The sequence below is a fragment of the Rhamphochromis longiceps genome, linkage group LG14 (assembly GCF_057381845.1).
Source record: "Rhamphochromis longiceps isolate RC_006_pf linkage group LG14, R_longiceps_female_GT1.1, whole genome shotgun sequence".
Taxonomy (NCBI): Eukaryota; Metazoa; Chordata; class Actinopteri; order Cichliformes; family Cichlidae; genus Rhamphochromis; species Rhamphochromis longiceps.
In genome coordinates this window covers 35,664,939-35,690,209 of record NC_140570.1, presented here as the reverse complement: position 1 = coordinate 35,690,209, position 25,271 = coordinate 35,664,939, and the positions used below count along the sequence as shown (strand labels likewise).

The 25,271-nt window shown below is 39.6% G+C and overlaps 1 protein-coding gene across 7 annotated transcripts in view; it reads right to left on the bottom strand.

The window, feature by feature from the left end:
• The window catches only part of ryr1b (ryanodine receptor 1b (skeletal)), a 63,891-nt gene that overhangs the window by 5,846 nt on the left and 32,774 nt on the right, over positions 1 to 25,271 (bottom strand). Inside the window, exons 42-91 of one of the 7 annotated variants that reach the window (XM_085429356.1) lie at positions 25,117 to 25,249; positions 24,802 to 24,896; positions 24,582 to 24,717; positions 24,314 to 24,497; positions 24,063 to 24,174; positions 23,818 to 23,938; positions 23,551 to 23,720; positions 23,149 to 23,369; positions 22,812 to 22,902; positions 22,589 to 22,729; positions 22,335 to 22,498; positions 21,423 to 21,501; positions 21,255 to 21,344; positions 20,875 to 21,027; positions 20,615 to 20,692; positions 20,432 to 20,507; positions 20,224 to 20,347; positions 20,015 to 20,130; positions 19,836 to 19,903; positions 19,521 to 19,642; positions 19,202 to 19,251; positions 18,384 to 18,444; positions 18,146 to 18,272; positions 17,944 to 18,052; positions 17,767 to 17,848; positions 17,452 to 17,582; positions 17,017 to 17,337; positions 16,621 to 16,861; positions 16,209 to 16,296; positions 16,032 to 16,124; positions 15,590 to 15,604; positions 14,086 to 14,256; positions 13,738 to 13,797; positions 13,496 to 13,630; positions 13,221 to 13,333; positions 13,002 to 13,098; positions 12,800 to 12,906; positions 12,659 to 12,710; positions 12,489 to 12,569; positions 10,040 to 10,139; positions 9,558 to 9,637; positions 9,339 to 9,415; positions 9,157 to 9,230; positions 8,731 to 8,748; positions 6,066 to 6,146; positions 4,578 to 4,666; positions 4,196 to 4,324; positions 3,737 to 3,841; positions 1,452 to 1,533; positions 50 to 1,359 (exon numbers count right to left, since the gene is read on the bottom strand). In XM_085429356.1, coding sequence (XP_085285482.1) covers positions 50 to 1,359; positions 1,452 to 1,533; positions 3,737 to 3,841; positions 4,196 to 4,324; positions 4,578 to 4,666; positions 6,066 to 6,146; positions 8,731 to 8,748; positions 9,157 to 9,230; positions 9,339 to 9,415; positions 9,558 to 9,637; positions 10,040 to 10,139; positions 12,489 to 12,569; positions 12,659 to 12,710; positions 12,800 to 12,906; positions 13,002 to 13,098; positions 13,221 to 13,333; positions 13,496 to 13,630; positions 13,738 to 13,797; positions 14,086 to 14,256; positions 15,590 to 15,604; positions 16,032 to 16,124; positions 16,209 to 16,296; positions 16,621 to 16,861; positions 17,017 to 17,337; positions 17,452 to 17,582; positions 17,767 to 17,848; positions 17,944 to 18,052; positions 18,146 to 18,272; positions 18,384 to 18,444; positions 19,202 to 19,251; positions 19,521 to 19,642; positions 19,836 to 19,903; positions 20,015 to 20,130; positions 20,224 to 20,347; positions 20,432 to 20,507; positions 20,615 to 20,692; positions 20,875 to 21,027; positions 21,255 to 21,344; positions 21,423 to 21,501; positions 22,335 to 22,498; positions 22,589 to 22,729; positions 22,812 to 22,902; positions 23,149 to 23,369; positions 23,551 to 23,720; positions 23,818 to 23,938; positions 24,063 to 24,174; positions 24,314 to 24,497; positions 24,582 to 24,717; positions 24,802 to 24,896; positions 25,117 to 25,249 — 6,753 coding nt within the window. The remainder of the gene's footprint in view (positions 1 to 49; positions 1,360 to 1,451; positions 1,534 to 3,736; positions 3,842 to 4,195; positions 4,325 to 4,577; positions 4,667 to 6,065; positions 6,147 to 8,730; positions 8,749 to 9,156; positions 9,231 to 9,338; positions 9,416 to 9,557; positions 9,638 to 10,039; positions 10,140 to 12,488; positions 12,570 to 12,658; positions 12,711 to 12,799; positions 12,907 to 13,001; positions 13,099 to 13,220; positions 13,334 to 13,495; positions 13,631 to 13,737; positions 13,798 to 14,085; positions 14,257 to 15,589; positions 15,605 to 16,031; positions 16,125 to 16,208; positions 16,297 to 16,620; positions 16,862 to 17,016; positions 17,338 to 17,451; positions 17,583 to 17,766; positions 17,849 to 17,943; positions 18,053 to 18,145; positions 18,273 to 18,383; positions 18,445 to 19,201; positions 19,252 to 19,520; positions 19,643 to 19,835; positions 19,904 to 20,014; positions 20,131 to 20,223; positions 20,348 to 20,431; positions 20,508 to 20,614; positions 20,693 to 20,874; positions 21,028 to 21,254; positions 21,345 to 21,422; positions 21,502 to 22,334; positions 22,499 to 22,588; positions 22,730 to 22,811; positions 22,903 to 23,148; positions 23,370 to 23,550; positions 23,721 to 23,817; positions 23,939 to 24,062; positions 24,175 to 24,313; positions 24,498 to 24,581; positions 24,718 to 24,801; positions 24,897 to 25,116; positions 25,250 to 25,271) is intronic. The other 6 variants (XM_085429359.1, XM_085429358.1, XM_085429360.1 and 3 more) reach the window with 6 other exon arrangements.

Sequence of the window (25,271 nt, the reverse complement as noted above, 5' to 3'; positions counted from 1 at the left end):
ACTAAAGAGTGTACATATTAATAAACAACTATGAGAGAGAACAACCCACCAGTTTCCTCTTCAACAGTGGAGTGCCCTCTGGAGTCGGAGGTTCTTCTGGTGTTGTCTCTCCCATGTCTCCAAGTCCCCCAGGAGTATTAAAGCCAGGCAACCGTCCACCTTCTCTGTCCTCACCATCCTCTTCTTCCTCCTCTCCACCCACAGCATCTATGAGGTCTGCCACTCCATCTGCATCTTGGACTTCCCTAGCACCCGGTTCAGGCGGTAGGTCCCCATGAACTTCATCTTGGGTGGGATCAGGCATACTGGCCAGGATCTCTGTGACTGTTATCTTCTTGGCACCCTCTACTAAGCCTCCACCAAACAGTGCCTTCCATATTAGTGTGAAGAAACCCTTGCATATACTATAGACAAAAATCAGGATGCCCATCAAAACAGTGTAGACGAATGTAACCAGGCCGATAATCATGTCCTTTACCGTCATTTTTCGAAGTTTGCGGTATCGACGCCGGAGGTTACGGAAGGTGAACATGTTAAAGAAGTTAACCACGCTCTTCAGAAACTCTGCAAAGGCAGAAGCCGACTCCGGAGCTTCACCCTCACCATTTCCTTCATCTCCTTCTCCAGACTCTCCTTCATCTCCTCCACCTTCCTCTTCTTCTTCATCATCTTCTTCTTCTGCACCATCTCCCTCTGGCTCAGAGATAGATGCAGCAATGTTCATCTCAAAAATGGTGTCCTCACAGAAGTTCACAAACATCTCCATTTTCTCACTCTCGCCACCCTCGTTGACCACATCAAAGATGAACTGCCGCTTGGACTCTCTGACTTGAGGCATCTCCCACTGATTGCGGTTCTCCTCACTGATTTCAAAGTAAATGCGTTCGATTTTCCTGCTGGCTCCCATGATCTCGATACGGCCAAGGAAAGGGCGGAAATAGTTGAGCACGCTCTCTGCTTGTTCCAGGAAGTTCTGAAGGCGAGTGTCATGGGGTACATGCTCTGACAGGTTTGTGAGCAGAACAGCAATATTGAAACCGATGTCTTTTGCTGGCTCCTGGAAACGATCAGCAAACTCCTCAAAGTTGATCATTTCATTCTCATCAGCCTCTGAGCACGAGAGGAGGAACTGGATTTCAGATGGAGAGTATTGCTTCTGACTGTCCATGGCCTTGGAGAAGTCCTTCTTTGAAATAAGACCACGTGGATCAGTCACATAATCACGGAACGCATCAGATGCCACTATATCCTTGAGCTTGAGGAACATGTCGAAGAACTTAAGGATCATCTCCACATTGCTGGAGGACTCCACCAACATGTCAACCATTTGCCTGGCAATGGTACCATTCACCACATTGCCTGATAGCAGTACAAGCAGAGATGAGATAAGGACAATAGAATGTATCTGACAGAAAGAAGCAGACATGATCTGATAGTGAGGAGTAGCTTACCTTCAAGCAGTGACAGAAGCATCACTACCATGTCCTTCTGCAGATCTAAAAGCTCCTTCAAGAGACCAATTTGACTGGAGTCCTTCAATGGAGCCAAAACGTATATACCAGAACGCAAAGACACAGCAGAGAGACAAGCTTTTTAAAGGGTATTGACTAAAAAAAAGCCATTTTTTGTATACATTACAGTTTAAACTGAATATAATTTGCTTTTTTTTTTTAAACGTAAGTGAAAGGCACTACCTCAGAGTGTGATCTACTCCAAAAATGATCCTGGGGGTGCATTTTTGAATAAAGAATATGCATTTTTATATAATAAATTGTACACTGAATGTGATAGGATGTGAGACAGAAACACAGGAAAGGGGAAGGAAGAAAATGGCTCTTCTAACAGCCTTAATTTGAAAAAGAGACTGCAGGATGGACGACAGCCATATTTGCAGATGCTAATCTTATCACTCCTGAAGGCCTGCACCAGCTGATATGACAAACTTCAAATGTTTATCATAGGTCATAGTGGCTGTCAGGCTGGTGGAGATCTAGAGGAAAAGGATGTCATGCAAGCCAGCAAAAACTGCTTGCGAAATCAGAGTTGTACCGTTTTAAACAGCTTATCATCTACAGCAAATGAAACAGCTAAATGAAGAGAGACAATACAACACGTTAAGGCTTTAAGGAGTAAAGTGAAATGAATCCCTCAAAGAAGAAATAATTAATTCAATCACAATACATCCGGAGACACTTAACTTACAAAAGTGTAATTACAGTTTGGTGTATAATAATCATCGAGGTCTAAATCTAGCACAACTAAGTGAATAACTGTAACTTTGGCTTCTTTAACAGTTGAGACCTAAAATCTATATCATTACAATAAACGCAAAGACAAAATATGAAGTGCTGCAGAGAAAATACACAAAGAGGCACATGTAGATGGTGCAGGCTATTAAGCAACTTATTAAAGAAAGTATTAAGCATGAGGGCTTTAAAAAAGCATGAGGGGCTTTAAATGAGATGGATTCGGTGTGAAAACACAGATTCTTACGCCATTTCGCTGTCCAGGATCGGGGTGCATCTAACAGAGTTACACATGAAAATAAAACTGTTTTACATTAAATGTTTACTTTGTTTTTGGATTGTCTCAGCATGAATACTATCTAATGTTTTGTCAGGCAACAGCCTCCATTTCAATAACCAAGACAGCATATATTGTTCTGGAAGTTTTTTTTGGCATAGAACTTCCGAACAAAACTTTTTTTAATGTATGTGTTTTGTTTTATCTAAACCTGCCTAAACAAAGTACTTGTACAGAATTAATTTTCAGGAGAGTCATATGACATAAAAAATGCCTTTTAATCAGTGGTGTCAGTAGCAATAAAACAGCCACACAAAATTAGGTTAGTAAACACTGCAGCTTCTTATAAACCAAAACAAATGAATGACAGTAGACATGTGTTATTGAAAGCAAACACCCAAAGCACAATCAAATAGCACTGGTAGTTTAACTTTATCATACAAAAATGTAAAGTAGGAAAATAGAAGTAATAGAAAGGAATAAGTGTATATTTTTTCAAGTTGTTTCTGCCAACTTTAATGAAGTTCATATTATTCGGGGAATTCTAATTCCACATTAGACTGAGTGAGAATAATTAGCTTTGCTAATGTAGTAGCCATCATTTCTGCAACTCTGAAAATGTTTTCATATTTCTCTGGGTGGAAATCTAAAATGTCAAACAAAGTTGTTGAATCGATGAACATAGCTAATAAACGTGTAGGTACAAGACAAATACTGTATGCATGAAGGAAGATGATCTTGCATTTCTAATTTAAATTTGGTTACAATCTAACTAAAACGTAAAGACAGTTAGACTTAATATATAGACAGATTACTTTACCAGGGACAAAATTTGCAAGGTTTAAATATCCTTTGATATTTATCAGACAGTTAAATATCAAAAGACTCATCAAAGTGGCAGAAACAATATGACTAAAAAGGGAGGAAACGGTTAAGATTTTTTCTAAAGTTAAACCTGAGAGTAATCAAACAAATACATACTTTTCTCTGTAGGAACCGAGAGAGTGACAGTTTATATAATTAGCATAACAAAACAGACAAATCGACAACTATTTTTATAAACAAGTACGTTTAGATTATTATAGAAAATAGTTGGGGGGGGGGGGGGGGGGGGGGGGGTGGATTCTAAATGGAAATTATTCCTGACACCGGGAAATAAAAACTAAAAAAGAAAAAGATTGAAAATTAATGACTTCAATGGCATGTTCCTTACCTGAGCAAGTTTCATCATCATGTGAGCAAAGACATGTAGAAAGCCCACAACAGCGTCCCACAATCTGCTGTGGGCCAGAGATTGTTGGTTCCCAGTACAGGGACCCTGAAAGTTAACACACACATCGGCAAATAAAGATAATATTCATGTGCGCTTACAAATTTGGACGACATATTTTTTTCTTTGTAACCAAACAAAATATTTCAAAAATTCTAAAAAGTCTGATTTTGGGAACAAAACTGTGTTTTGAAAAATGCATATCCTAAGCAGGAATACAAAACCTGTAGAATTTCTTCTAAAAAGTCAATTTACTCTGTAATGTACAAAGTTTAGATCTGAAGGGGTTCTCCACTTAACCACTGTCTGGAGGGCCGTGGCAGTAGACCCATATTTGGAATATCCCCTAGAAATCTTATCTTCCACTAAGATTTCTTATCATTCATGCAGCAAGATTTTTACCTGGATATACTCAGTCAGGCTGTTGAAGACCTGCTTGGCCACAGTCATTGCTTTGGAGAAATTCCTCTTGCCAGGCTCATCAATTATGTCTTTTCCTGAGTAGTACCAGTAAAAGTCACTAATGGACTCCTGCATGCAGGAACAGGAGGAAGAACATGATGTTAGCAAGGGTTCTGGATGACTTATTTAACTCTCAAAAAACTTAAAAATATCAGAAGCTAACTGTAATATCTAATTTTTATGATATACTGGATTCATATTAAGACTCTTTTTGAGCTCCCAGAAGTCATTAATAAGAAACCTTTCAAAAGCTTTATTGTATATAAGGTGCTTAATCCTCAGTCTTACCAAAATCAGGGTAAGTACTGTATATCTGACTGACCTGGAGTCGAAGAAGGTAGTCCACAGTGCAGATGATGACATTTATAGTAGTTGTGCTGCCTGTCTGAGTCCTTAAGTAGTTCTGAAAATCTGAGGATAAAAGGAAAAGAAAATTAACTGAATTGCCAAAATTAAAGAAGTCTACTTTTAAAAATTCAGACAGACGATAATGCACCAGGTGCATCAAGTGCTGACTTTCAGCTTTAATTCAAGAAGTTTTATAAAAATTTAGCATTAACTGTTTAGGAATTACAGTTCTATATACAGTGTCCCGTGGGGAGACCCAAACAGACGTGAAGAAGATCTGTCTAGAGCAAAATAAAGGCCGCCAGAATGATGTGGACCCAGCTGAAGAGAACAGCCCAAAATAGAGTCCGTTGGCGTGGTGTTGTTGTGGCCCTATGCTCCACCAGGAGTCTACAGACTCTGTGTGAATTATTAACGGACCCAAGATGCAGACTGCTTAGTTGTGAGCGAGCTTTATTAACAAAAGGGTGAAACAAACAGGGACGAGGTGGACGAAAACCAAAACTTAAGAGTAACCTAAACTGGGAAAAGCTAAGCAAAAACAAACCTGAAACCTTGAGACATGAACCAGAGATACAGGGAGAACAATGCGGGGAGAATGCACAGGAACTGTGACTCATGTTAAAAAAACTTTAGGAGTGTCCAAATCACTCTTAAAAAGAATGAATGAAAAAGTGCACAATGAAACAATTATATCAGTGGTTAATAAAAACTGCTTCACAACTTCTAACCAATCTTTGACACATATATATGGAGAGAGAGAGACAGGGGGAAACTCAACAAACTGGTCAGGAGGGCCAGCTCTGTCCTGGACTGTCCCCTGAAGTCCATTGAGCAGGTTGGGGAGGAGAGTCTAAGCTAACATCCATCATGGACAACACCTCCCACCCCCTGCGTGAGACTGTACGAGCACTGAGCAGCTCGTTCAGCAGTAGACTTTTACACCCACAGTGTAGGAAGGAGCGCTACCGCAGGTCATTCTTACCAGCAGCTGTCAGACTCTATAATGCAGCTTAACATCCTGTTGGTCATCTTACTCACCAGCTTGTTTGTTTACTGTACATTTTATATATAACTCTGTAGATTTGATACATATCCCTGTCCATTTTATAGATATCTCCGTTCAATGTTCACCTTGTGTCTTCCTTTTATATTTTATTTTTCCTTGCTGTAAGAGCTCTGTAACACCGAAATGTCTCCTCCATGGGATAATAAAGGTTTATTCTATTCCATTCTATTCTATATTCCCCACTCATATTCAGCCGAAAGCAATCCTGACCGTGCTTCACAATGCACACGGATAATGACTCCAAGTATGCTGAAAATTTCATTTATGAAATACAAAACTTAATGCTGAAAGTCTAAAAACAAGGTGGCATCACTCTGCCTCATGGAAGATCACTAAATACAGCCGTGGTGTTTGGTGAATAGACTTGTTTTATTTAGTACAGCCATGACTTACCATTATTGTGGCCCTCACAAAGAAGTTGAAGGAAGCGGAAGAGGTCACATGTAAATTCATCGTCTGCCATCACTTTCTCATCTAGGATGAATAACAAAAGGCATGCTAATTAATCTGTGCGAAAGCAGGTTTCTGCAGTCCCAGGACAGCGTACACATGAACTGCTTTTATTCTGTTAGATTATAGTGGTAAACACAAGATTATGTATATTAGGAGTAAAGGTTGATGCTATAGAGGAAGTACCCTATAAAATGCTAGGGTACCTTTAGCTCACGTTTCTTTAACATTTTAATGTTCTTTTGCAAAACTTGAATTGTATCCTTTTTGACTTGATCTATTTGACTTCACCTTACAGAAGTTGTAGATAAAGATTCAGACCAGTTTTCTTTCTATATAGTTTATATATGTATATATATATATATTGTGGTTACATTTCACTGTGTGTTATACTTTATATATATATATATATATATATATATATATATATATATATATATATATATATATATATATATATATATATATATATATATATATATATATATATACACATATAACAAATTATAAACAAAGAAAAGGGAAAAATGCACCAGGAGATCAAAATATCCAATCATTTTGTCTTCGTACAAGAAAATATAAAAACAAATAATTATTTAATTGGAAATTGTAAACAATAAATTGCCCATAGGCGTGAATGCAGGAGTGAACGTGAGTGCGATTGGTTGTCTCTGTCTTAGCCCTGTGACAGACTGGCGACCTGTCCAGGGTTCTACCCCGCCTCTCACCCTAAGACAGCTGGGACAAGCTCCAGCAACCCCTGCAACCCTGAAAAGGATAAGCGGAAGCGAATAGATGGATGGAAATGATTTTTTCAAATGACCAGTTATAGAAAGATTATAGAATTTAGTATTCAGGTCAGTTTACCTTCATTAAGCGCACTCATCAAATAGTTAAATATTGTAAACCAACTTTATATTGTTCATCTACACATTTAACACTGCTGGATTTAGATTTTATTAGCATTAAAAGTTAAACAGTAAGCACAAATGTTATTTATAGGAATAGGTCATGAGTGGACATTATTTAAAATGACATTATTTAATGTTTGTGAAATTGAGATTCATGTTTGAACTTGAAGAACGTGTGACTGTGATGGAATGTGAACAAATGTGTATTGCAAACCAGCTCAACATTTTTTAACACAAAAAATCTGCACAACTCAGATGAACAAGAAGTGTCAGCCACATCACACTGTAGTGGACAATGAAAGTACACATAAAAATCACAAAATAACAAAAATACAGCTGAAAAAACAGGACATGGATACTGATGGTAAACACATAAACACAGATATAACTTCCACGGCACACCATCATGCAGTACAGATCTACTGAACTCTGTAAACTCCTGTTAGCTATCAGCTTGGATGTTGGGGGAAAATCAGGGGGGAATGCAGGAAAATGCACTTTAATAACCACTTTTGTCAATATTTTTGAAGGAACTGGGAAGACTTTCATAATTTCTTTGCAATAGAATCTAACCTAAACATTGCACTTTGCTACATATACTGCAAAAATATCAATTTCACAGTTCTCTAATAGCATGCTATCAGGTAAAAACAGTTTATTTCCAAAAGATGCACAAGCATGCTTCGATTTAATCATGAATGAACAACAACAAATCATAACAAAGCCATGAGGGGGATGCCAGGTTTTTCTTAAAACAACAGTCATGGACACATGCCTCGGGAAAAATACGTTATCATTGTGACTCATGTTAAATATTCCCATAGGTATACCAAGCAAAGAGGTAGCAATAAAGTTAGAAGGCTACCAGAACAAAATACATTAAAGGTATATGATGCAGCAACAGCTGGAACTTTAAAAAGACTTCATTTCTTGTTTCTTACCAGATTGAACTATCACATCGTATCATATGCTGTGCACAAGCAGAGAAGAAATGATGTACAAAAATATGTACAAATAGACGCTATAACAGGGAGATACTCAAGGACTGAGATTCTACTGAGCTGCCTTTGGACTGCCTCGTTGAGCTTTTTTAACAACAAGCACAGTAAAACATTATGACCTGATGATTCATAAACAACGCTACGATACCGATGAAGTAAAGCAAATCAAAATGGAAATGATCAGAGGTTAACCTGGCCATTTACATAGTTTGTGAAGATCAGCCCGGAACGGGAGACGCAAACAAACTACATTTAAACTATGGAAATAAGAGCGACGCAGAGCATAAAAAGTTCCTACACTTTAGCTTCTAGCACAATTTGTGAATGAAATACAAAGAAATAGGAAGATAAGACGATCACATTTCATTCCCATTGATCTATACTGAGACAGAGCTTGATGGAGTTACAGTAGATCTGTCATAAAACACTCAAGGAGGAAAATTAAACTTCACAGCCACTTCAAAAAGAAAAATTAACTTGGATACAATGAATAAATATATCAACATATTGTAATCTACCACTGACCAAATGACTCTAAAGCTTAATTTTACTGGGCTCTTGAGTGTGAAATGAAATGCATATTAAGTTCACAGCAAGGAAAAGGCTAGTCAAAAGAAGAAGAGCCACAAGGGACAGAAAGGACAGAAAGGAGGGGGAGAAAGAAAGAAAAATATATGACAGCAAAGTTTCATTTACCACGTTCTAGCTTCTTATCTTTGAACCGCGAGAGCAGCAAATTGATGCGTAGGAAGGACATAGGCATGAAGAGTAAAGAGTTGAAACGGGCAAAGTGAACAAGATGTAGGGAAGAGAAAAACAAAGAGACGGAGTGAGTCCAGAATTCTCATGACTGTCAGCGAATGATAAACAGTTTCATACATTAACAGTCAAAATGCTGCGACTAACACACATGTGTCATGACTCCTTGACTCTGGACACATGAAAAGATATCTGTACCAGGCATACACATACAGGCACACACAAATGCACAGTATAAAGACTGACACTAAGAAAATATTATATTATATCACAAAACAAAGGAGGAGAACAAAGATGCAGATGTTTGTATGCATTGCATGTTGAGTTTGTGAGTGACCATTGAAAGCTGTCGACCATACTCACTGGTGCCTTCTTCTGAAACCATCCCAAGTCCCTCAGCCTTGTTCTGTCTCTCAAAAGCGTTCAAGTCCAAAACACTGTTAACAGCAAACATTTAATCAGCTTAAAAAGTACAAAAACTTGTATATCCCCTCCAACGGTAAGCAGAAGTATAACATCGACGTAACCATAAATATATTACAGACCTGCAGGTCTGCATCAGAGACTGAATGCTAAGGAAGAACCCCACATCCTTTTTATCCTTCAGATAGTCCAGCATCCTCTGCACACAGATGACAAGAGCATGATGACAACAACGCTCTAATGAAGATGTCAAGATGTAGATAGGCGGTAAAATAAATTTTGTTTTTTAAATCTTTTTAGCCTATAGACATAAATATATCATACTCATGAAGGCTCTTTACCTGCTGTACATCACTGTTGCCTCCATTGAGGATGGAGATTCCCAGTTTGAGTGTAGAAGAAACCATGGCTCCAGGTTCACCTGAAACAAGCAGATACCGCTCGTACAACAACTTGACCCAACCATGAATAGCGAAGCTGGATTCTCTTTGCCAAGATAACAACAGATAAAATGGTAGGAAAGGTTGCCTACAGTTTTTTTATAGCAGGGGAGTCGAATAAGTCTGAGGGAGAATGAGCTGTGCTGCCTCTACAGCATAAAGTGGGTGCGATGGGTTGTCCATGACGGACAGCAGTTTATTCAGTGAGCTCCTAGCCCCCAAAATTTACACGTCCTACTCCCACTACTTTTTTATAAACAGGTTCATCTAACACAGCTAACGCTTGGTTCATAATTTTCACACAAGTGTTTGTGTGTGTGTGTGTGTGTGTGTAAGAGTGTGCTACTATGTGTCTGTGTGCAGATCTAATGTGCAGCAGCTACCTTTACAGGCGCTGATCATTTGCAGCACCATCTCTGCAGCACCACGGTTGTGCAGACGGGACTGCTGGTACAAGAGCCTCTGTTTCTCCATCTCCTTTTCCTGTGCAGCAGAGTAGCAAGGAAACAGCTGTAACCCTGTCAACAGAGACTGCACTGCCCCCCGCACTTACACACACACACACACACACACACACACACACACACACACACACACACACACATGTACAGGCACACATACACTAAAAACACACACATCCTGATAATCTTATTCTAAATATAATTTGCTATTGTATTTGCTATACCATTGGTCCTGATGTCATCCAGAGTTGCTGGTTAATAATTCGTGTTATATGTACGTAACACAACTTTTTACACTTACATTTATTTTATCACCTATGAAACAGCTTCTCTTAATCTTTCTTTGTGTTAAGCTCAGTTAAGTGAGCAGATTCTCACTGTTTCCATCAGATAGTGGCCAGTTTGTTTCAGCTAAACTATTCTTTTCAAGTGTTGAATGAACTTGTAAAAAAAAAACAAGCTGTTTTAGTGTTAATACTCGGGACTCTTGAAGACATACAATTCTCTTCCAATATATTAGTGTTGGAGACAGTTATTCCAGTTTATGATATCTAACACAGGTGCAAACATTCAATTGCAGCAATCATTTCATCCCAGATTGTAACACACACTTCACATATTCTTCTTAGGAAGCAACATCAGTTGCTGGAGTAAAACAACATGCAACCCCTGCTTCCAACAGAACAGCTTAGGGTTGTTCTACTTCACAGCCTAAACTTATATTTTATGCTACCTGGAGTAGCCTGTCTGTATGTGACGCTTGTCTGCTTTTTAGATAAACTATAAGACCCTAAACTGAAACTGAGGAAAAGTTGCTTGCTTGACTAAATATTTTCGACATTTAGAGTTTTGACTTGTCACGATATGAAAATAAAAAAAGACTGTTTTATTCAACAACTTTGAAATATTTACTCTGAAAAAGGCTGATTGGTTATGAGCACCATTTAGTTATACAGCAGCAGTCTTTGTCAAACTGTCAAATCACTCATCACCCTTCAGATTTATTTGAATTAGATTAATAAAGGTATGTGATATTTTAAAACTACTGAACACTAGACAAACAAATGAGTCTGCACATCTGCAGACACTGCATACTGTTTAATATAACATATTAAGATTAAAGTGAATAAAAAAACACACAAACTTTAATGCTGCGTGACGCAGTATTCTAACTCACGCTATTCGGACTATGCTGCACTATACTTGTCTTTTTTATATTATTCTGTGGTACAGTACAAATACTATAATAATAGCAGGTAATGAACAACCATCCTGTTGACAAAAGAGGTTACATTTGACCCACCCACTGCACATCATGCACAGACCCCCACCCAAAGCACCCAAACCTCTACCTAACCCTCCCTCCGCCCCCCTCCCTCGTGAGCCTGAAGTGTTTTAAAAACATGAATGCACTTTTCTCTGGTTACAGAGATTCCGCTCAGCATAAGAGTATGAATAGAAAGAATGGAAAGAAACTGTGTGTATGAATGAATGTCTCTGTGAATGTAGCTGTTGTATGCTCGCATGAGTGTGTTTGGACTTGGGGCGGTATATGTACGGCTGACTGTGCAGGCTTTTACTGTATTCTTGGTGAGCACAGAGAGGGAAACTTGTTAGCGCTGTCCAATTCAAAGGAAAGACAAACAAAAATCAATTAGTTGTCAGATGTTAGAACTCTAGTTTTCAGGTGAGTCTATATGGGTGAACACAGTCAAATTAGCAGGTGATTACATGAGTTGTGAGTCAGAAAAGGGTGGTGCATGTCTAGAAGACACTGACCACAAACTCTGAGACTTGCACAGGGGACCTGTTAGGGATCCTGTGCTATGGCTTAATTAATCGCCATTATCTGTTTCTTACTAAATTAAGTCTAAAAGGGGCAACATCACAATTTACGTATCAGGTTCCAAAAGGAACAGAAATTCTGAAATCACCACAGCTGCAACATTACAGTGTCGAAACACCTTGGGCTTGGAAACTGTGATTCTGAAATTTCAATAGCTAGTACAGACTCACTTGTCTGTCTTCACCTGGGTTTTATTTTGAATTCTTTAGCTGCCGTCATCTCTACACTCGAGTCATGCAATTTAGAAAAAACAAAACAAAACAAAAAAAACATTCTTTCAGAATATTGATCCCGACTGGTGTGCAGAGTCCAGGAAAGGCATGCACAGGTCAGTCCACCACAACAGGAAATAGACACGTGGTGTGAGTTAACGAAAGGAAGACAGAAAGGGAAAAAAAAGAGAAATGTAGCAAGAGTGGGGTGGGGGGGATGTGCCGAGTGTGATGTCATGGTGTAGTCACTCAGTGCGTAGGGAGCTGCTTCTCCGCTGACTCCCCTGCCTCCCTTCCCCTGGTCCCCCCATACCATCTCTGTCTGTCGCACCTCAAAGGATGGCTCCTCCCCCTCCTGTTCTCCCCCTTCGTCCTCCTCACCAATGTGGCAGCTCTGAAAGCAGCAGACAGAATGTCGGTGAATTATTCTCTTCTGAAGTTCAGCTTCAAGATCTATTCCCATTGGTGTTTTACAGGTCTTACCTTTGCCATAATATCAGCATATGACATATAGAGATGGTCAACATCAAGTTTACTGTAAAGAAATACCACAGAGCAGGAATCAGTAAGTGTCACTGAGGAACAGGTCAGAGAACTGAGGCAGAGGAAGAAAGACGCTCTCACAGCTTTTCTGTAAGAGCTGTGCGGCTGAAATGAAGAATCAGCTGATGAAGGGGGTCAGGCTTCGTCTCAGTCTCCTCTTCCTCTTCCTCCTCTTCTTCCATGGTTTTCTAATCGTTAATAGATAGGATAAAACATGACAGACCCTTTGTATAAAGAATAGACAATATGCCAGTGATGAAACATTAATGAAAGTGTAACTTACTGATAAGTCATCAATCATCTTGTCTTCAAATGAGTAACCCTCGGTTTCTAACCAGTTGCGTTTGTATGCATCCAAGAACATGTTGGTTACCCTGTGCCTGCAAACAATGAAAGATCACTGACAATTAGGGATAATTAAGATAATTAGGTATAATGCCTCATAAAGCCTTTTGATTTTATTGTCGATCATGTTTTGAATAAGTAAGTTGCTAATCATTACGTGGTGATGTTGTACAGAGGCGTCATCCTGAAACAGGCCACCACAGCTCTGCGACGCTGTTTAGACAGCAGCTTGTGCCAAACCATTTTCTTTGACTTGAAGGGATGTTCAGTCTAATGTACAAAAAATAAATAATTATCTTGGAAAATGTCTCAATTTTCTTAAGCTCTGCATTGCCTGCTGGGTTATAGTCATAGGATCAGAGAGATAAGGACTTTTTAAACGGAGAGCCAGTTCCAGACCTTCTTTTATTGAGGATGCCTGGTTGTACTCACCACTTCAATGTGGTAAAGGACAGCAGACACCTCTTGTACTCTCTTCACCACCTTCTCCGGATCATCGGCATCTTCTGCTTTCCCAGACATCTCTTTATAAAGAGACATCTGCCAGCGCATTGCTGGGTCCTCTACCTAAAATATAACACGTCAATGTGTATAATGAACAGAATGAATAGATTTATACAGGAATGCGTTTATTATCTTCTTTCAGTTAGTAAAGAAATAAAAAGTCTGCCTACCTTGCCTTGCAGATGCAGGTTGTTGTGCAAGAATTCCCTCACCTCTTCATCTGTGTCTTTCTACGAGTTAAAGAAACCAAGATTTGGAGGACATTTATAATCCTATAGTTTAGTAATTAACAGCACGCAGCCTCTAAACAAATTTGGGAATGAAAAAAGTAACAGAGTTATATGACTGTGGAAAAATTATTATTATATATATAGAGAGAGATAAAATCATTTCTACCCATTTTGTGTCAAAATGTATGCTAACAAAGAAGCAACGCTTTTGCACTATAGAAATTTAAAGCGCTATTAATCTATGAAGCAAGTTTTGCCCAAAGAAATCACATTAATAAGCACAAGTACCAGTGAGTATCTGATCTTGGCAAGGTTGATGAGTTCCTGGTCTGCAGGAGAGCACATATTGAGGCCGATGGGAAGCATCTTCTTTAGCGCTGCTACAATTAGGGAGGTCTGCACAGAGTAGCGGTCCCCCCGTCGCTTCTTCTTGGTACGCTCCTGCTCTGAGCTGCCAGACTACAGAGAGATTAAACTGATTGAACACTTTCTATTCCATGAAGCAACTATATGGCACCAATAAAAAATCCCTTTTCAGAAAATGGTTTGTGGCATTTAAGGCTTTGGAGAATATTTAACAACTAAACAACATATTTTCTTCAACTTTTCGTGTCATGTCATGTGCTTCATTGCTGCACCAGCAACAGGTGTTACACACAATGCAGCTTCACTGTTAGTACTGCAGTGGCCAGACAGGGCACATCCTGTCCATTGGACATCACAGAGAACAGCACATGGGGTCAGCTCCATTGCGTGGAGCTCTTCTCACACGCTCCTATCCAGAGGCTGACAATGCTCATTACTGTCTGTTGTCTGGCCTCACAGCACCCTCTCTGCCCTTATTGTGCATGCTTGGTGTTGGTGTGTGTGGGTGGAAAACACTCTATGGGCTTTGAGAGTCATTGTGATGATCAGGAAACAGAAGCTCACTACAGTAATGCCCATCTGATAGCCCAGGAGAAGAGGTTCTACTTGCACCAACCACGTAAAACATCAAACAGTGATTAGGTTTATTTAACAATTTAATGGTGTCAATGAACATGACATGAAGTAACGAGTCCAGTTAGTAAATATGATGACAGTATTCTGGTGATGTAGTGAGAGCTAGCTTAATTTCCTGCAAAAGATCCAGCGACTGACATTTGCTACTGGTGGACCGAGCAACAGCAGGGTATGGACTTTTGGTTTAAACAGCTACTGAAAAGAGAAGAGTCCCCCAGTGCAGGAATCTCTGACACAAAAGCTGAAAAAAAAAAACCCCCAAGCATCAGTGACACAAGTAACATCACAGTAGCACGGGCTCCATAACTGTATCCAACAAGGATCATCGAAAGGCAAACTATTTACTGGTCAAAGAAAAACAGGGTGATGGTACTCGGCTGCAGGAGTGCACACACCAAATTATATACGCTACTGCTCTGCCGAGCACCATGAAACCTTTCACACTACTGTGATCTACAGCAAAGAGCTTTCATCAAGCTGCTCCGGACCCCTACTCACACATATACAGACACACATAAAAGCATATGTTTGCGACACATTCACACTCACATTCTTTACTCCTAAAAAACATCACTAATATATTTGTGTATAATATAATCTCACACTTCATTCATTCACTCATAGATGTGTAGTGAAGTCTCTCCTAAGAGGAAAAACCCTGTATGTGTGTGTTTGTGTGTTTGTATACGTGTGAATATTGGGATCTGTCTATTAGCAGTTGATGAAATGCCTCCGCAAACTCAGGGTGCCATGCGATCAGCACAGCTCTCGTGCACAAACACAGTCTAACCTCTCCATCTCCGGCCTAGTGGCCCAGCGTCCAACCCCGACACAGGATATATATGGAGAAAAAACAGTTAGCAACAATCTTACTACTACACTATATACTGCCGCTTACACAGACCTGGGAAAAAAAGGATATTAATATTTATGTAACAGCCCATCAGTCTTCTTGTAGAAACTTATTTGTGAAATGACTGAAATGAACACTTACAGAATAATCATAAAGCTACAGCAGCTTAAAGAAAAACAATGAAATAACAGCTGAGAAAACACCAAGAAGGGCTTCCTGTTACTTTTCTCTGCTTGTAATGGGTGGTGTTAGTGAAACATTAATTATTAGAGTTTAGTTTCTTAATGTGTTATGACTCAAGATATGGAAGTAGGTGAATCAAACCTCTAGAGAACAGGCAATGTTTTACTTTTACATTTCCTTTGCTCTCAGATAGTACCTTGCTCATCTTGCTCTTACTGTCAGCAGTCAGGAAGGACATGTTGTTGATCTCATTCATCACCACGAAGTTCTGCTCCTCCCTCTTGAAGTTCTGCAATATATAACACAATAAAGATGCTAAACGAGAGACGGAATAAATGCATACATATATGATGTCAGAAAACAGAAGACTTACGTGGGATTTGGACCAGAAAATGAAGACCTCTCCCACCATCCTGAAAAGCTCCTCTGCATCTGGGTCTGGACAAGTCAGCCAACTTGCCCTACAGACACAGGCAGCAATAGATAGTTCTTAAACGTGAATCATGACCAGCAAAAAAAAGGGTGAAATGAAAGTGGAGCTTTCTTTTAAAACCTTGAATTATTGTTCCTGTGGAGTTTCCTGTTCTACTGTTCAGATTTTGAATTTATTATTTCTTGTAGGTTTAGTTCCCTGGTTCCATCCCTCTGCCTCAATAACAACATTGTGCCTCATTGCAAGACAAAAAAGCGTCATATTATGCTCCCCTAAATTTCTAATTTCAATAAAAAAAAGAAAACTGAAGCAGAAATGTGTTTCATATAAAGGTGCTGCTAATCTCAGCTACCTGTTGTTGTCCACGTAGCGAATGAGCAAAGGGTAGAGAGCGTACAAGTCCCGACAGAGTACAGCAAACTCATCTCGAATGGTCCCGTTTTCGCTGTCCACCTCTGTTTTGCCCTCCATGCGCAGATGATCCTCCTCTGCCACCACCTTTGCTGCACGCTTCTTCAGCTTTTCCATGGTTGGGATAAAGTGGGATTTAAGCATCTCTGGTTTAGCCCTGCTGACAATGGGCTGAGCGAACACTGGACAAGGCACAAAACATTTGCCAGTCATCTCCAAATAATAGTTGTGTAACATGTGAAAATGTAGCTGTTTACACATTATGATATGCTGCAATACTATAGCTGTGTGTCACGTGACATTATTTTGGCTTATTGTAAATCCTCTGGTCACTAACCTGCTAATCTTTTCATCCAAGAGGCTTCATCTATACCCAGGTTGTTAACCACAATCTTCATGATGCTACCCAGCAGCTGGTTGAGTTGCTCGGAGGTGACAGCGGTGCAGAGCTGGCCGTCCTGCTCGGGGAAGTTCTCTGGGCCTCTCTCCCACCAGCGCGGGAGATAGTTGCACAGCATGGGCAAGGTGATCTCAATCACATGGGGCATTTCTGTGTAGCGAGCTCCAGACTCAGCCAGGTCATGGATCTCTTTCATCAGAATCTCCAGTTCTGGGATGTCAGGACACAGCTCTTCTACTTGATTGGGAAGACCAAGAACTAAGCGGGGAGAGAAAAGACGAGTGAAATCACGGACATGAAAAATAACTCAGCATGAACACTATCTAATAGTTTGAAGCATGTAAAATGAATCATAAAGGTAAAAGAACTCACTTGCTCTCTCTCTAGGAGTCTTGGTCGTGTAAACAGAAAATGAGTTGAATTCATTTAGCACTGGTTCAAGAAAGGCTACCGGCATAGCAGCTGCCAAGTGGGCCAAACACTCGCCAAGAGCTGGTCGCTGTCTGCAAAGGAAGGAAAAACATGCATACTCATAAGATGTCTGTATGAAATAACACATGCAAAATCAACCTTTGAAAGAATACATGCGCATAAAGAAAAATAAATGTTTCTTGTTATGATATCTGATATATAATGAAAAAAGTAAAACTAGTTCCAGGCTTTTTTTTAGACCATGTCTCTACTCACTTCTCCACATGTGGAGTCTTCACAGTGCCCAAAGAGTAGATGCTGCACATTAGACGATAGCAGGATATCTGCAAGTCGTCCACTGAGAATGTCGAGAAGAGACTTCATTAGCTCTGAGTTGGTCCAGAGTAACAAGTCATTAATGGTTCATTTAAAGGACAAAAGCATTCTACTTACTCATGACATCATCACCAAACTGGTGTTGGGCAATGTGGTCAAACAGTGAAGTGAGGACTGGCAGCAGGGCAGTGGTGGTGTAGTTGATATTCTGTGCTACACCCTTAACCTGTAAACAACACACAAATACAGATTTCAGTTCACAAGAAAAACATGAACACATTTGTTTAGTGAGCAAAAAGAAGAGAAAACCCTCTCTGACCTGGTTTCGACTGGACACCTTGCCCAGTTTCAGATTTTCAACCATCTTCTCAATGTCATCCGCAGCGCTCTCAAAGAACTGACGCAGGCCGGCTTTCACAATCTCAGGGCCTGATTTCATAACAGTCCTTAAAGAATACACAGAGAAAACGTTTTTCTAAAAATCTCAGACAGTTTGTTTCCATTTTCTCTTTGCTTGAGGAGCAATAGGGATGTTTTATGGGTATATTGTGATCTACCTGGCATCCAGTGATCGTGAGAGAATGTGCAGGCAGTTTACCACTGCAGGGGCATCCGTTCCTGAAAACATAACAAAAAAGGTGCATTGTCAGTGCTATCCTTCAGCTCTACAAGAGCCCAAATTATTGCAAATGCCACAATTAGCTCTAAACCTGGTATACAGTTTGTTGGGAAATATTGAGCAAACTCACAATTACACTACAACGGTAAAGTCTGAATCTTCTGAATCACAAATGTTAAATACATAGCTGAAACAACAATAATTATTATTTAAGAAAAGAGCATAAAAAGTTGTTAAAAACAGTTTCTTAAGTGCAATGCCACCATCACAGAGTTTTATTTAGGCACGTTTAAAGTGGAAGATCATATTGTGCTGGTGAGACAAGCTCACCTGTCCACTGGCCATGTAACAATGACAGTCTACTTAAGACATATGGTGGTGAAGGGGAGTAAAATGACAACAAAGCATTCATTGTCTCATATAAGCCAGGATGATAAGACACGACAAAGCTGCAGTACAGTACCAGTGGATATCTGACGCCGTCACAGACATTCATGCTAACTTTGTGGATACCTTTTAAATCAAAGACAAACTACAGCAAACATTAAAGCCAAGCAAAAGCTGAGCTAAAGACAGAGAAGAGAAGAACTGGTAAGTTAGGAGGAGGTGACGATGATTTATTAGTTTGATTAGTATGTAAAGTAAAGGTAGGGAGGAGGAAGAAGCAAAAAAATAAAACGCTGTAATAAAGAGAAATTACACAGGAAAACAAATACAGAGATGGTGACAGGGCATGACATCATGCAATTTCCTTACCAAAAAGAGATACTCTGTGCCTCACCAAAGCAGCCAACTTACAGAAGATACTGAGGTAGGAGGAGAAAAGAGGAAGGGAGAGAGGAAGGGAGTATAGTAAGGGGAAACAAGGCAGGAAAAATGTTTGAAGTACACATAAAGCAAAAGGAAAGTAAAGGAGATCATGGATATCACACAACAGGAGAAAGATGGAGGGACATGGAAGGAGAGGACAGATACTATCACACTGTCCTAAAGGGAAAGGAAATGCCAATTTTTTCAGGACACATAATTCAAGGTAAGATTGATTTTTTTTAAAATATGGTTTTATGACACATACCTCGCAATCATCTCCTTCTCTTTATTTGAGGAATGACCTCCACTGCCCAATACTTTGGCAGGAGTGGAGAGAAAGTACAGGCAGTGGTTCTTGAAGTACTGATTTACCAGCGGCAAGAGGATCTATAAAAAATAACCCAGCATAAAATATCCAATTATAAATAGTATCTGCTTAGTAAAGCTACAGAATAAAAGGTGTTTCTCAAAAACACAAATTGTGGCAGTTTTTTCAGTCCCTACAACTTCAGCACAGGATTCTGTTACAACTATCACCCTCTGACATCTGAAAAAAAGTACGACGAATAAAGAAGCTCACCTTGGCAAAGAATTTGATTTCTTGTTCGTGTGGTGACTTTTCCACTCTACCGCTGCTAACTACAGCCTCTGTTAGAAAAAATAAAAATAATAATTAAACCACTTCTGACTTTATTTCTGGTCTAAACAGCAGTGCACACAGTATAAGTATAAAAATCTATGTGTGTTCAATCACAGTACCAAGATGAGCGATGAATTCCTGGGCAATGTCCATCCATTTAAGAAGCTTCTGAAGGAAGCCATAAGCAAAACGCTTTTCAATGGAGGAGATGTCCTGTTCCATATCCTTTAGACCTCTAGGAGTGGAAAAAAAGATGGAGGAAATATGGAAGGAGTTGAAAGAGAAAAATGGATAGCTCTAATCTTAAACTCTGAGAGCTCCAGCTTACCTCGTCACAGCATATCCATTAAGCTGGAGGAACTTGAGCAGGTCCTGGGCTTTCTCCCTGTCTCTGGCCTTCTCCTTAGCCGTCAATGTGTCATAAGGCACGAGCAAAGGATGAGTACCACCACCTAGCAAGGGCACAAGTCATTTTTTAAATCAACATATCATTAAAAAGAAAACTCCCAGTTTACTGTAATAAAAACTACTCTTGCCTTTGGACTGTAGCTCCAACTTCTTCTTCCTGCCCCAGGTGTTGTGATAGTTTTCTGCTAGCTGTTCAGCCATAGACTATGTGGAAAGAAAATAAATAATTATTCTACCTAGTTCTTTAAAGGTATGTGAGCAACTTGTGTGACCTATAAATGCTGGGGAAAATCTGACCAGAAGAGACATACTTGCAGCTCTCTGGAGAGGGCCATTCCTGAGATGTCTACTGGCTGAGGGCTGTATCCGTGACTCGGATCATAAGTGGCCTGAAGACAATTTAAAAAAAGATCTTGTGTGTAACAGTGTCCATGTGAAGTTTTTCAGTAAAAGAGAAACTCCATTGTTTCCCCAATTTAATTAGGCCAAGAGAAAATTCATTTTGCATGATCCACAAATGTTCTGTTTTTACACTTATGTAAAAACCTTGCATTCCTATATGGACTTTTACCTGAGCAGTTTGAGAGATTTTGCGCGTGGCGGTGGTGGCGGCGGCCTTTTTCTCGACTTCTCCTTCTCCATCCCTTGCTTTCTCTATGGTCCACTCCCATGCTAGCATAGCTTTGACGGATTCTTTAATGGGCCAACGATAAATCTCCTTGTCCTGAGAGAAGGAGGTAGAGGGCTTTACAATTAACAACTAAGCTATACTATGAATGCCCATAACAATAATCATGCAAAAATAGTCAAAAGGTCCATGGGTAATGAATACTAATTAAGAAGATCTGGCATCCTCATATTTAATGGAACACAGGGACACTACAAAAGGTTAGATATGATTAAGTGTTCAGAATTTCAAGCTTCAGACTAAAACAAGTGAAAAATCATTACCTTTTCAGAGAATGTTTTGTATGGCCGGAGCATCGGGTGAGTCTTAGCATTCTCATCTAGCACCTCTCCATACGTCCAGTTGTTCTGAATCTGAAAAATGATTTAAGCAATTATTACAAATAATACTTTAAAAAACATTATTGCTTACATTATTCCCTTATTACTGACCTTTTCAAAAGCCCATTTATCATGAGTGTGTTCTGCATACTTGTTGATGAAAGGATCCAGTCTCTCTGGGATGATAGTGCTGAAAATTTAGTCATATTTACTGTTACTCAAATAATCTAATATCTAAACTTAACTTCAGAATGCCACTATGACTTTATAGAAATTACAGTGTAGTTTCATGTAAGATGTTTATATCTTCCTTTTCAGTTACATTCATAACTGCACTTGAAGATTTGAGCAACACTTAAACGCACACACCACACTCCACAGGATGCACTCAGAAGCTGTCCTACAGTTTTTATATATATATATATATATATATATATATATATATATATATATATATATATATATATATATATATATATATATATATTCTCTCTCACGATCACTATATATATATATATATTTTTTTTTTTTAAACTGCTGTGTGACTGTCTGCTGCTCGTCAAATACATTTTATTGCAATGTTGACCCTTATGGAGTGCCAGGACTGACATAATGAATTAATTAAATACACCATTAAAAAATTAATTAATTGTGGCAATAATTGATTACAATTGTAAATAAATAAATAATTAATATATAAAATTTAATTAAATATTTATTTAATCAATTATTTCCCATTTTAATGAATTCTTTTCAATTATTGACACATTTAATTAATTATTTAATGGTGTATTTAATTAATTCATTCATTCATTCATTCATTCATTATGGCAGTCCCAGCATTCCATAGACCCTGTGCTAGCTTGCATATGACAAATACAACTGAAACTGGAAACAATCTTTAAAAAATCTGTTCAAATATGTAATTATAACTATCCATCACTGACAAGGTACACGTTGACTCTCTTCCAAAAGCAATAATGCACTAAAATAACATCAAACAGTCTTTCTTTCAGTTCTCACTTGGTGGTCTCTACTGGTTTTGGATCAAAGTTGCCTTCAGCATCCACAGAGGCCTTTTTCTCAGTGTGAGAGGAGTAGCTGGCATCCACATAGTCAGGGGGGATGGCTCCAGCTATAGCACAGAGGCAGGGCATGGCAATCTTGAAGAGCTCTGCATCAAATTTCTAGAATTTAAATTCATATTAGAGAAGCCAAGTTAGTAATTCCTTAACTTAAACGATGTGCACTTATGGAAGGTTAACAACATCTCCCACCTTGTGTGCCAACGATTCGAAGATTCCCCAAAAGAGTTTTCGAGAAAGATGCAGCTCCTCCTCAGAAGTCACCCCAAAATTCGCCCATCCATTTGGCAAGCAGTAGTACTTCCAACAGCGCTCATAGTGATTGGTCAGCAGCTGAAGCAATTCAATTCATATGTGATATAAAAATTTGATTATATAAACAAACAAACAGAACGCTGTTATACAGAAGACTCACCTTGAGAGGCATCTTTGCATATTCATTGAGGATGGGTACGTCAAACACCAGCCGTCTAAGCAAATGCTGCAGCATAGAGGGTCGAAGGTATCTGTGGATATCACCGTAAGTTTAAAACTGTTTGAAAAGGCACGTTTCATCATTCACTTCAAAGTTTGTAATTTGTTGTGAATTTGCCGTTATCATTAGATCTTTCTTGTAAAAGAGATAATGTCTCGAAAACCTCCCCAGGCTGAATAAAGGTTAAACAAATAGAAAATAAAGGCTTCCTTTTTGGAGTTATTCAGCTTGCTTATTTAGCATTTGCTATACAGAGAGGGTTTTTTTAAATACTGACTTGCAGAGGGACATGAGACACTCCTCTATAACATCCCTCTGAGCCTTGGTAAGGGCTCGGCCACGAGACAGGCGATAAATTGTGTGGAGCATGGAGTCGATCATGATGGCCCGGTGGTCTGTTCCAGCAAACAATGGCGCACACTTTGTAAGAAGAGGCAGTACAGCCGAACAGAGGTAGCGGTTCAGAGCCAAGGCCATTTCAGTTGTGCTGAATGCCGCCTAAAATCAGAGAAGACAAAAAACTGCTTAGACTCACTGCATTACCTTAAAGACAGACGGATACATTAACTATATCAAAGGGAATCTATAGCAAATTACATCAATATGCAGACTTTGTACTGAAATCTAGAATTTACAGAAGGAAATTTTATCTGTTAGGTCTGTGCCTTTTTTTTCTCACCGTATCCAGAGAAGCTGCAGCTCTCATGTCAGGCAAGAAGCCAACCTCAAGCACATGAAGCAGGAAGTCCTGGTTATCAATACCGTACACTCTGTCGAGGAAGAGCACCATGGAGGCCTTGTGGTCTGGCACAAAACTGGCAGACATCTTGGGCTCAATAATCTGGCCATCTGTGGTTAGATAGGAAAAAAAACCTTATGAAGTAGGGCGCCACATTTTTTAAATTATTACAAAACATCCCTGTATCAGCATAACTTTTTATCCAACCTTTTCCATATGCTGGAATCTGCACAGGTAAGCTGATTACTCCAACCAGGTCCTCTATAGGCACCAGAGACCTCAGGATGGCCCTGATTCTTAGAGCTTCACCCTTACCCGCTTGGATCAGCTACAAATAAAAAAAATAAATAAACTGTGCTATATGAAACTAACTCCTACAAATCAAACACCCACAGATCCACTCTTCCTGGAGGTTTGAGGGATAGAAATATGTTAAAAGCTGCTCTACTTACATGCATCTCTGGGGCACAGCGACCCAGCAGATCAATGAGAGCCGAGTAAAAGGACATGATGGCATTTCCCAGATGCACACGGTTCTCCTCGTGCTGTTCCTCACCACCAAACCTGCCAATCCAGATAATGTTATTTTCTATAAGAAAATTTGTTGTGCTGCTGTGAAACTACACAGTGATTTGTCTAAGCTGTTAGTTGGTGTTATTTTGTCAACAAAAATCGAATTCACTGCCACTGCGCCAGCCCTTACATGAAGCGCCTGTCTTTCTTAACAGTGGGCCCATCTCTTGCCGGATCCTCTGATATCTTGATGGCCTCCTCCATTGCAGCCAGCAGGCCATTACCACCCTCTCCTCTCAGGGCTGGGCCAAAGCACTCAGGGCGACGGATGAGCAGACGCACCACAACGGTGGCATTCTCTTCCACGCTTTCTCCTAAGGGGAGTAGGTTGTAGGAGGAGGTAAATATTAGTGGCGACTACTTACAAATCTCATCATTATAAAATAATCAAAGCCAACCATTAACGAAGACAGCAAAGCGGAGGAAATCCAGGTATCTCTCGCCGCCACAAGGATTCCAGCCAATGTCAGGGTAGCCCTTAGACAAGAGCATTGGACACATCTGCAGTCCACAGCCTGCCAAGTATGTCACCACCTACCTCGTGTGAGTACCAAAAGGAGAGATTATCAGATAACAGTTCCACTATAGCCTTTTTTAAAAAAAAAATTTCTCTCTAACCATTTCCAGTTCCTGCTCTTGTAAAGCCAAGGCCAGCTCGTTATTGTCAATACAGGAGGCTGCAGCCACATCCAGGGGTGTGGATCCACGCATGCCTACATAGGGATATAATCAGTGAGTTTATTCATTCATCACCTGGTATAAAGATCCCAGCACATTAAAACTCATTTAGAAACGTCTTACCTGCATGCTTCAGTGAATTAAATTTTATTATAATTGTTTCATGATTATTCAAAATAAAAAAGATTTAAAAATAAAATCTGTCCATAATAAGCCATACACAGAGTACAGTAAACAGTGTAACAGGGGACTCACCCAAGCCGATACCGCTGTTCTGCAACAGGTAGCTCAGATGGTCAAACATAGAACGCTGGTTCTGTCGGCTGATACGGCAGAAGTAACACAGGAAACGACAGCAGCTGGTCACCATTTGGGGGAATCGAATCTCCTGGGCAAGAAAAAAACAAACA